The sequence below is a fragment of the Electrona antarctica genome, assembly GCF_951216825.1.
Source record: "Electrona antarctica genome assembly, chromosome: 1".
NCBI classification, from domain to species: domain Eukaryota; kingdom Metazoa; phylum Chordata; class Actinopteri; order Myctophiformes; family Myctophidae; genus Electrona; species Electrona antarctica.
In genome coordinates, this window is record NC_136806.1 from 5,650,650 (window position 1) to 5,662,226 (window position 11,577).

The window sequence follows — 11,577 nt, forward strand, 5'->3', positions numbered from 1 at the left end:
AATACTGTTGGAAACCTCATAGTGACAACATCCCAAGAGTGACTAGAGTCAGACATTTGCAAAGATTCAGCTCTTGGGGGCACAATGTTTCCATTCCGTCTTGTACATTATTTAAAAAGAAAAAAGAACATTGAAAAAAACAACTGTTACATTTAATCTACAGTATGTTTGTGTAGCTGATGAAATTTAGCTTTGCTCATTCCTCACTAGAGCCTGTGTCAAACATTTTCAAATAATGTTATTTTCAAATAATGTTTGATAAAACACACAGAGCACCCTTCAACCATCTCCCCCGCCTAAATGGGAATTTATGATTGTCAACCTATCTCAACATGTGGCCATGTGACATTTGCGAACTATTTTAAAAGCAAACTTTCTGTGAACCGTTTTCCAAATCAACTCCGGTGGGTGACAACTTATGACAGACTAAATGTTATCTTAAGTGAAAGAATAAATGTCGAGGGCCTGTTCTGATCTGAATCTGGTAAACCCCTCCAGCTTCTTCAGTATGTATATCATAGTCTGCAAAGAAACAAAATACAAAGATCAATTGTTGATGCATAACATGTCTAACAGTACTACATAAAGTTTTTAAAAAAAATACAAAAGAATCACTCCCATGTGAAGTGAGGGGCGCTCTTATCATCTTACATCGAGGAGGCTATGATTAGGTGATGTAATGATGATGCAAAACGAACATTAAATTATCTTTATTGTTAAGGCGTTTTTAAAAACAAACATTGAACTATCGCCCCAAAAAATTTATACATTATTCATTCGTCCATGATGCATACCTCAGGAAGCATCACATCCAAGATGAAGTCCATATGGTCTAGGTCATTGGACAGCTGTAGCGTTCCTTTTACGAGTCTGACCAACTCGTTTGTCTAATTGGGGGAGATAGACATAATTAACTGACAACTAATAATGTATACATGTATACAGTGAGATTGTATCTTCTTAACATTAAAAATACCTCATTTTCCATGAAAACTGTGAACTTCCTCCGTCTCAAGCTGTCCCGGAGCTTGCAACATCCCTGCTTGTTCTGGTACAGGTACAGTCTGCTTGAGAGTTGCTGTCCTGATGTCAGGGTTGTGTGAAGAGCCTGAGAAAGCAGACGCAAATTACATCTAAAGAACTCAATATGCAAAGTAACATACAACTTTAGTTTGAAAATGTGCAAATCTCTTACCTGGATTTCTGGTCCCGTTACCACCCCAGCAATCCCAGCTCTGCTTAATTCCAACGTCCTGTAGTGAAATAGAATCCCTTTTGTTATCCCATAATTACCAACAAGCTTATAACACTGCCCAGAAAACAAATTGCAAACCTTTCCAGTGAATGGGGATGCTTGTTACATCCACAGCAAAAACTGTCCACTGGGACTGCGATTCCAGCGCAGTGTGTGTGGAGCCACCCTTGGCACCTCTGACACTGGACCATTAGGGGGTTTGCGTGTTCAGGATACCACCATCTAATAACATATGCACTTTTTGCTTAAAAAGGGGAATACCACTCATTTTCAACATTTTACCATTAATATACATTATAGTTGTGTGGAAATAATACAAATGTCCCCCCATTCTGTGTTGCCTACAACTGGAGGTCTGAAGAAAAAATAAAATCAGTAACATTATGAAGTACATCTTTTTTTCAGACCTCCAGTTCTAGGCAACACAGAATGGGGGGGACTTTCTTATTTCCACACAACAATAGTGGTATTCCCCTTTAAGTGATATTTGCAAATTTCACAATTTGTCCCATCACTTACCTTTTCTGGAAGATGCAGACATCAATAGAGGCAGCCATACAGTCATGATCCTAACATTTAACATAGGGAACAGGTCAATTTACAGAACAGTAAAATAAGTGTAACCAGACAAATACAAATTTCAACTTGTTCATGCGCTATTAAGAAACATGCCTCATTGTCTGCGTCGTTGTCTGCGTCCTCCCGCACTTTCAGTGCATCATCTGACCAATGGGCAAATTTCCTTCCTTGACTATATTAGAAAGAAGGTTTAGGTTAGATTCAGAGACTTAAAAATGTCAAAATAAATTGCATTCCATTATTTTACTCTTTTACCCGCCGAGAGTGAAATTCTCCATCAGAAGCAGACACCACCACAGCCTTATCTTTGGTATGTCCACCTAAGAAATAAACAAGAGTCAACAAACTTCAAAATGAAGACTTAATGAAGGTTTGTGTGTAAATGTGTACAATTTCAACTCACAAAACTGAAGTCAAATGGCTCATCAATCACCAGGTGGAGAGCATACTGCAACACATTTCAAGCATACAATGTAATTTTCATTCAATAACCAGTACGCAATAAGTACAGTAATAACAGCTTTGTGTGTCAATTTAATTTACCATCAGCATGAAGACTCCACAACACAGTCCATCCATCTGTAGGGGGATGTTCTGGAAGAAACAGAATGGTTCAAGTCTAACGCATAATACACCTACAGTAGATGAATACAGTATACATCATTTCTTTATTACTACCTTATTCTTCATGACAGTCCAAAGCCCAGGCACCATTTTCATAGCCATTTTACTGCAAAATAAACATGTAATTACTATTTACAAGTACATGACTTGATGGATTGAGTCAAATGTATGATATCAGCACGGTTACTGTGGTTACGTTTAAACTCATCTGATAGTTCCATGCTTAAGATGGGGTGTAAGTTAGAAATATAAAATGTCATACATTTGAACCAGTCCAGATCTCACTCTCCTATAAAGCCATACAGAACAGAAAGAAATACCCAACTCATCCAAGAGTGCATGCATTTCACAGCAACAGAAGTTATGCAGCAGAACACATGCAACCAAGCAATACAAGTCATACATGCAACATAAAACATGCAACCAAGCAATACAAGTCATACATGCAACATAAAACATGCAACCAAGCAATACAAGTCACACATGCAACATAAAACATGCAACCAAGCAATACAAGTCATGCCAGCAGAACACATGCAGCTGTACAACTCATAGAAGGTAATTGGGCCATTTGAAATTAAGGGCCAACTTTTGAACGTCGGGCCAACTTTTGAACTTGAGGGCCAACTTTTGAACTCGAGGGCCAACCTTTGAACTCGGGCCAAAATTGCATTAAAAATAACCTGAAAAGTGAGAGATTTTCCTGACTGCCAAAGCCATGGGGGTTCTTAGAGTCTAAGAAGTGCAAGACGTCTTTTGGTCTTATGACCTGAGAAACAGTGGTAAAGAAGTTGCAAAAAAGAATTAGCATCATGTGTAACCTCTATTTTTCTTTAAAAGCAATTGTGAAACAGAGCTGCTACCTTTAAACAGATCTTAAATCTGAGTTTTCTGTATACCATTTAAATAGTCATGAGAAAAATGCTGCCATTTGTCCCAAAGTGACTGAAAAGAAGTGCTGCTATTAGTTTCAAAAAAGCTTTATAACCCGTTATAACATGTACATAACGATGCAATGTGACATAGCTCCATTTACAAAATGCTGTACCCTGTCCAACTGTATATACTTTCTCCATTTTCAACTGTTTTTATTGTATTGAGAGTTTGTGACACTTGCTTTGGCAATGTAAACGTTTGTTTTCTCATGCCAATAAAGCTCCTTTGAATCGAATAAATTATTTTTGAGCGGTACAAACCACTCCAGCATGTGACTATGTGTGTCTATTTGTCGGTAGCAGCACGTTACTGTGTCATACATCATGATAAGAGGCACCGCTCACTTCACCTTCACACACACACACACACATGTGGTTTTCAATTACATGACCAAAATAATATTGTCAAAACAATATTGACACTGATCACAGAAGTATACATTACTCTATTAAAGTAGTTACAGGGGGTGCATACTTAGTTTAGACTAGTCATTGGTTAGACATTGGTTAAGGTTAGGTTTAGGTGTGCTGCCCCGTGGGAGGTTAGTTTTAGGGTGAGGGTTTGAGATAGGTTGTAGTTGTAGGACTAATGACTGGTCTAACCAATGACTAGTCTAAACTAAGTACTGCACCCGTTACAAAGTTATAAAGACTACATTTGTTGACATGCAAAAAGCCTTACACTGAGCATCCAGTGTCCTGGTTTCCATGTCGGGCATAGGATGAGGTCTTTAGAAGCTGCATCATCCTACGAGAATAAGGGAAAAAAAGTTTTAATGTAGACTGGCATACAAAGTTTTTAGAAGTTAGAGCTTTCATTTATATTGATCAGATAAGTTTGATGATCAATTACCGGTAGGGACAGAAAGGGATCATCATCATATGGTGCCTTCCATGACGCCACCACATATGCATCTATGGTGACTACATCCTTTCCCTGTAAATACATACTACCTTTCAATATGTCCAAAAACATTTAAATAATTTCTTAAGAAACTTAGAAACACAACTTACTCGACATCTGGCAATCTCAGAGATCATGGTGAGACAGCAGTTGACAATCTGTAAAGTTGCATGAAGCATAAGTTGAGTTTTAGAAAATTGATCTTTGCCTTTTGAGATCATGATATCGTTGCTGTCGGGAAGAAACCTCCTAAGTCCATTTTAGATTTCTTTGTTGTTGCATAAATCAGTGCTATTGAACACCCTTTATGTCTGTGTGTTGTTTTGCAGATATTGAACCAATGGAAAGTAGTAAAAATTACTTTGGACAAAACCACTTAAGGCCATTGGACTCCACCACCTCTACCCCTCTCATGGAAGTCATTGACAATATAGAAAGTCACAACACCAACTTTGATGAGACTGTATTGCTTCGTTTTCAAAATATAAGGTTTTAATTTCCTGAAAAATGAACATTTTGGAGTTAGGTGGTTTCCTCCCGACAGCAGAGATATAGTACTCACCGTGGCTTCCACCTCCCTCTCCAACCCCAAAGTCAGGAAATCTTTGCGCTTTAAAGTTATTGCGCCGACATCAATAATGTGCTCTTCAGGAGAACGTTGCCCATTCAGCACATAGTCAAGCTTTAACAGTCAAGGAAAGAAATTGTACACATTATTGTAGCAATGTCACAACACATAGTCTGACAGTTTTCTTTTTTTTTCTTTGTACCAGTGTCTGCTGTCCCCCATGGAAAGCGAAGTCCCAGTCTCTTCTTCCCCGGATGTTTTCAGGTGATGTTAGAGCCTGGCAGCCATCGTCACATACTGACAGAACAAGATGAAAACCGAAAGACAAAAAGGACTGCATCAGCTACAGAAAAAAAAGTGTGTCATATTAGCCGAGATACCATGCCCAATACCACTGCATCTGTCACCTGGTTCTGCATGGTATGGCTGATCCATCAGTGAATCCTGTGGAGACAGATCCATGTCCCATGATCCTTGAACAAGATCCTCTGGCAGAATCCCCTGGACAAGATCATCAGACGACACGGGGTCTTGTCCCGAGGACACTGGCAGGTGGTCTTGTACATCAGATGAAACTGGCAGGGGGTCTACAGCAGAGGAGGCTGCCAGAGGGAAATTGCACATTTACAAAAAGATTTAACATTTAACAGGCATTTAACATGAAATCTTTCTAATTAAAAAGAGAAACATAAGTACCCATGACTGCCTGGCTGTATACATTGAATTGGACCGCTTTTCCAAAGGTGTTTTCAATGCGTGTTGTAGTCTCCTTATTCAGCCTGGCGTTTCTGTGATGCAACATATTTCTTAACATGAAGATGTAGGTTGCTGGTGCCGTGTTGTTGAGGAAATAATTAGCTTTCCTCATGTGTGCGAAGAACTGTTCTACAACTTGTGTGTTGAGAAGCCCAGACAGCTGTGGCACCAAACCCACACGTCGCAGAACATCCTTTGGATCTGTGGAATTGCCTTCGTGGAATTTGTCACTCAGAGCATAATGCTCTTTGGAGCCTGTGTATGGATGACAGTCAACAGCAGAAGGATTCTGCATTTCCGACAGCCAAGGAAGATCAACATGAATTCTACCCTCTCTGGCATCTCTGATGTTTTCAGGAGTTGGATCCAACAGCCGCCCCTCATGTGGACTGAAGGTGATGGGTGACCTCAAGTTGGTGTGCCTAGCCAAACCTCTTGCAAAGTCATACACACTAACATTAGGCATGTGCTGCCATGACAGAAGGAGATCTGCGTAGTCCCTTGGGCTCTCTCCCCTGAGTAGAACCTTCAAGCTGTACACAATGCCACATGGGCAAAGTATAGCTGCCCAGCCACCTGGACAGAGATAAATTATTAATAAATGGAGCAAACATTTTTATAACTATCCATCACAAGTAGTTAACTATCCATGAGTCATCGTTATAAGTCCTTAACTGTTAGTTATTAATGACTTGTTAAATAGTTAACGGTTTATTAATTATGTACTTATAACTTATAATGAACCTAGTTATTATAAAGTGTTACCAAAATGTGAAAATAAATCATGCATTATGTAAGAAATACCTGATGCACCCCATATCTTTTCAAAGATCCTGTCATAGCCAGCCCTCGATGACATCTCAGTCTTCAGTCTCTGAATAAGGTCGTTTCTGGAGCCAACAGTATCCAGGCCACACTCTTTACATAGGTCTCGAATGACCCCAGCCTGGGTAATAATAAATGCAGAGACTTTAAATGTAATGAATTTCTGTTGCAATTGCCATTGTGTAAATCTGAACAGGCATGCACAATATTCCATACCCGTTTATTCATGAGCTCATCAATAAGACGACTCTCAGTTACACTCAGTTCCGCCTCATTAACAGAAACTCTAGCTGTAGGAACTTTGTGGAATTCAGTGTTCAACACAACTGCAGACTTCCTGGTCTTGGGACCAATCCAAGGAGCCCAGTACTCGTAGGATGGTGGCACAGAGAAAGGATTCTCCTTATTACCTTAATGGAAGAAAGAAATGCACTAGAGTGTACTGTAAACTTTTATCAATAGGAATCTTTTCAATAAAGTTTTACATCTCCATTGTTGAGTGCAAGTCAGCAAATCTTTTGTACTTACTAGTAAGAAACCCCCTGGCAATCTCTTGCTTGCCAACAGAATCCCAGAACTCTTCCACATTCACTTCTCCCTTGTAGCCCTCAGGTGGCATTTTGAGGTCACTGGCTACAAATAACAGACTTGTATCAATATTATGACCACCACAGAGAACCTTACAATCACATAAAAGCAATAATTTTCTGCACATTTAGAAATAAATGAATTTAGGAAGGGAAGTTGTGTAGTAGTTACCTTATACTATAAACACCCTCCCCATCTATGATTATGAGAAAGCCAAAATGTTTACCAGACATGTTGAACACAGCTTTTCTATGGAGATCCATGACGACAACTGGTGGATGGTCCCCACAACGCACACAGTTGTAACTGTAGTCATGCTCAGATAGAGCCTCAAAATGCAGGTACCCGTGATGGAGTGAATCAGCCAAGGGGAACTTCTTCTCTGTAAGATATTCTAGAGCCAGAATAGCACTCCCAATAGACTGGTTGGTCTGAAAGGGAAGGCAACATCAAAGCATTGTAAGGCATTCACTCTGCCTCCTATGCATGTATACCTAGGATTAAATTCCAACGAAGAAACAATATTTAACCATTTTGTTGACCAACTCAATTAAGAAATAAAATTACACTGTAGATAATTGCAGCATAATTAAAGAAAAATGCAAACCTGCAGATTAGACCTCAAATGGAGACAGAAGTGAAGACTAAGAAGTATGCTGTCATTGAAGTTATGTAGTCCATCTGCAAACTCTTGGTACCGATAGTACATGCCACACATGGGACACCTCTTGCAGTATGTACTTATGTCTAAAAGATAATACTGTATATTAGTTCTTAAAATAAGATTTAAATTTAATATATTACTTAAATCAGATTTACGCCAATCAAATTAGATTTAAACTTACCTTCAATAATGCCGTCAGTGGTGACAATTTTAGCATGAGAGGTGATTTTAATGCAGTCACTCAGGGGCACCCTTCCAGGACAGATGGAGCACTGGGACTCGGGAGGAATCAAGTGTGTCGGGTAATCCTCCTTAGTCTTCCTCTTCCGCAAGTCCTCTTGCAGTACAGCTGGAAGCTTCTTTCGGTTGAATATGTATTCGACCATCCTTTTCAGAATCTCACCTTCAGGAGGGTATACCGATTCATCACTCCTGCCGTCCAAAGATCCATGTTGTCCAACTTCTTCCTCCATTTGCAATGAATGCTCTGTTGATCTCACCCGCCTGAAGAGGTCTCGATGTTCCTGAAAGAGGTGCCACTTTGCAATGTATTTGTGAGCGCATGACCTGCAAGAGCTGTTGCAACCACAATGCCAGGTGTTCTCCTTCTTATTATAGACGACCATCACCCGCCCAAGACGACTGTAATAAGAGACTGATGGCTCATAGACAGACACACAATATTTTGGAAACATCAGGGTGGTACAAACAGACAATGGAGCTTGCTGTGCACTGGCAGCCTCTTTTCTTTTCATGCACTCCCTCAACTTGTCTTCCCCAAACCATCTCTGCGTCACCATCAACTGCAAGGTGTCTTGAAGCAACTCTGGGGCTGTAACCGTCACTGTACAGTAGTCAAGTGAGCGGAGGTGAACACATCTGAAGCTTGTGAGATCACTTCTTAAGGCCACTTCTTGATTCTGCCGACAGCTGAGGGACTCGCAACGAAGCTTGTGGTCTCCTCCCCAGGACCTCTGTTGCACATGCAAGGGAATAGTGCATCCATGCAGTGTCTTGAGAACAACAAACATGCCATTTTTGGCATCTATGCACTCGCTTCTTAGGTAGGATGTTGCTGTGATGTCCTTGACACTATGTACTGAATGTTTTCGTTCCAAATGTTTTCGGAGATTTTTTTTATTCAATACCATACTACACTGACCACAGCGAACCAACTTGACCTTCGACCTTCTTACTTGTGGGACCTTTGCACATGAGGCTGGCAAAGATGGCTGATCAGAGGATGACACATGTGAGGAAGATGAAGACTGTTGCATAGAGGACAGTTCAAGAGAAGACAGCTGCATGAGAGGCTGGACAGAGGACAGCTGCATGGAACGCTTCAGTGGAGGCTCCAGAGAGGAAGACTCCAGGGAGGACAGCTGATGGCGACGCTTCAAAGATGACGGCTGCATGGGACACTGGACAGATGGCTCGAGAGGAGACTGGACATTGGGGGGCTGCAGAGGAGACTGGACAGAGGAGGGCTCCAGAGGAGACTGGACAGGCGGCAGCAGAGGACACTGGACAGGCGGCGGATACTGGACATCGGAGGGCACCAGAGGACACTGGACAGGCGGCGGATACTGGACATCGGAGGGCACCAGAGGACACTGGACAGGCGGCGGATACTGGACATCAGAGGGCACCAAAGGACACTGGACAGGCGGCGGATACTGGACATCGGAGGGCACCAGAGGACACTGGACAGGCGGCGGATACTGGACATCGGAGGGCACCAGAGGACACTGGACAGGCGGCGGATACTGGACATCGGAGGGCACCAGAGGACACTGGACAGGCGGCGGATACTGGACATCGGAGGGCGGACACTGGACAGGCAGCGGCAGAAGATACTGGACAGAGGAGGGCTCCAGAGAGGACAGCTGCAAGGAACGCTTCAGTGGAGGCTCCAGAGAGGAAGACTCCAAAGAAGACAGCTGTTGGTGATGCTTCAGAGAGGATGGCTTAGGACACTGGACAGAGGGCAGGTCCACGGGACACTGGACATAGGGTGGGTCCACGAGACGCTGCAGAGAGGACGGCTCTGGGTCTTCACATTGTCTGATATGTTTAATGAAGTCATCTCGACGAACATAACTTGAAGTGCAGTATGCACAGTGGAAGTGTGTAGTTGGGCGACACTTCAAGCCACACTTGCAGATGATCAAATCTGAAAAACAACAAATGTAATGTTTTGGAATGGTCTTTCTGAAGTGGACAACTTGGGTCAGGATTTAGAAGGCATTTTTTAGAATCGGCCAGGTCTAAACAATGTAAGCTTGTCATACAACTTCTGTTTTATTGTTCCCATACAACACACCTTTGTGACACACAGCTCTGTTGATGTGCAACGACAGATGCTTCTTGCAAGCACTTTGCTTGCAAGGTTTAAAGACCTCTGTGGGGCAGAATGGGCAGCTGTACTTCTGGCCGCACTTCTCCATCACTGGCAGGTCGCCAGAATTCAGAACTGATATGTGTTTCTGAAAAGGAAAGAAAAAGTGCTAAATCAATATTCAGGAGTATGTTAAAATAGGCAATATTTGTCATAACCATCAGTCTGAACACTGAAAGTTTGACAACAGAGACCACCATCACTAAGACTACCATAGACTAGCTAATAAACAGCATCATATAGTTAAACACTGTGTTGCAGACATTTATTAAGTCAGTTTAATATTGTTTTGGAGACATAGCACTCTATATTGTATATGCAGTATTATTATATAGATATTCCACTGTTAGGTTCTTAGCTTACGTATGATTCACATGACTATTTTGATGTATTACCATGTTTTTGTTCTTGCTTACCGTAAATTTGGACGCTGGACAGAGGGCGGGTCCACAGGACATTGGAAAGAGGGCGGGTCCACGGGAGGCTGGACAGAGGGCGGGGCCACAGGACGCTGGACAGAGGGCAGGTACACAGCACTCTGGACAGAGGGAGGGTCCACAGGACGCTGGACAGAGGGCGGGTCCACGGGGCGCTGGACAGAGGGAGGGTCCACAGGACGTTGGAAAGAGGGCGGGTCCACGGGACGCTTGACGGAGAGCGGGTCCAGAGAGGATGGTGGCATGAGACAAGAAAAAAAGAGCTAAATCAATATTCAGGAGTATGTTAAAATAGGCAATATTTGTCATAACCATCAGTCTGAAAGTTTGACAATAGAGACCACCAAAACCACTTGTAAGACCAAATACTGCTGATCCATGCCTTTTTTCTCAGCTTGATTACTGCAATGCACTTTTTTCTGGACTGCCATAGAAAATTGACAGATTACAACTTGTCCGTGAACAAATTCCCACTATACCTTCAACAGTCAGCCTCTGTACACTTTTAAAGCACAGCTCAAGACCCACTTCTACACTCTCGCTTTTAACTGATCTTTTAAATTCCTTGTTATTCATGCCCTCACTGTATTGCATTACTGCTATTATTTTAATGTTTTATGCTTCTTCTCTTTTTCTCCATTGCTCTGTAAATGCACTTTGAGTTGCATTGCATGTCACGAAAGGTGCTATACATAGTTTTATTATTATTATGAGTTGGCAGGTAATTAAGTTAACAAAACATGTTGGTTGTACAACATGAGTTTGTAGAATAAATAATGAAGTCCATTATCAGGCCTTGAAATGAAATGAAATGAAATGAAATCTATATTTACCCAGGGTATCTGGGCTAAGCTCAAGAACTTGTTTCCAGCCAGGCCCTGCTCATAGAACACATTTCATCGTAGTGGTTGATGCCTTGTTCAAGGGCATTTCAGCGGTGGTAATTTTAACGTGTCGGACGGCTGGTTCGAACTGGGAACCTTCCGGTATCTAGACCGCGCCGCTATCCGTTCGGCCACCGCTGCCTTCAAAATAGCATTAGGT

At 41.9% G+C, this 11,577-nt stretch overlaps 2 protein-coding genes across 2 annotated transcripts; both read right to left on the reverse strand.

Annotated features, from left to right (window-relative positions):
- Positions 1-430: 430 nt before the first annotated feature.
- On the reverse strand, positions 431-1,820 carry LOC306924659 (uncharacterized protein). The gene is made up of 6 exons (XM_079503243.1): positions 1,775-1,820; positions 1,334-1,477; positions 1,196-1,253; positions 977-1,108; positions 795-887; positions 431-522 (listed from the first exon to the last, which is right to left on the reverse strand). The coding sequence occupies exons 1-6, from the start codon at positions 1,810-1,812 to the stop codon at positions 439-441; spliced, it is 549 nt and encodes a 182-aa protein (XP_079359369.1). The 5' UTR covers positions 1,813-1,820; the 3' UTR covers positions 431-438.
- Positions 1,821-1,974: 154 nt separating this feature from the next.
- On the reverse strand, positions 1,975-5,326 carry LOC306942017 (uncharacterized protein). The gene is made up of 10 exons (XM_079527685.1): positions 5,273-5,326; positions 5,068-5,162; positions 4,860-4,979; positions 4,408-4,455; positions 4,076-4,141; positions 2,513-2,564; positions 2,378-2,428; positions 2,238-2,282; positions 2,090-2,154; positions 1,975-2,006 (listed from the first exon to the last, which is right to left on the reverse strand). Exons 1-6 carry the CDS (start codon positions 5,298-5,300, stop codon positions 2,562-2,564), a joined length of 360 nt encoding a protein of 119 aa, XP_079383811.1. The 5' UTR covers positions 5,301-5,326; the 3' UTR covers positions 1,975-2,006; positions 2,090-2,154; positions 2,238-2,282; positions 2,378-2,428; positions 2,513-2,561.
- Between the last annotated feature and the right edge of the window lie 6,251 nt (positions 5,327-11,577).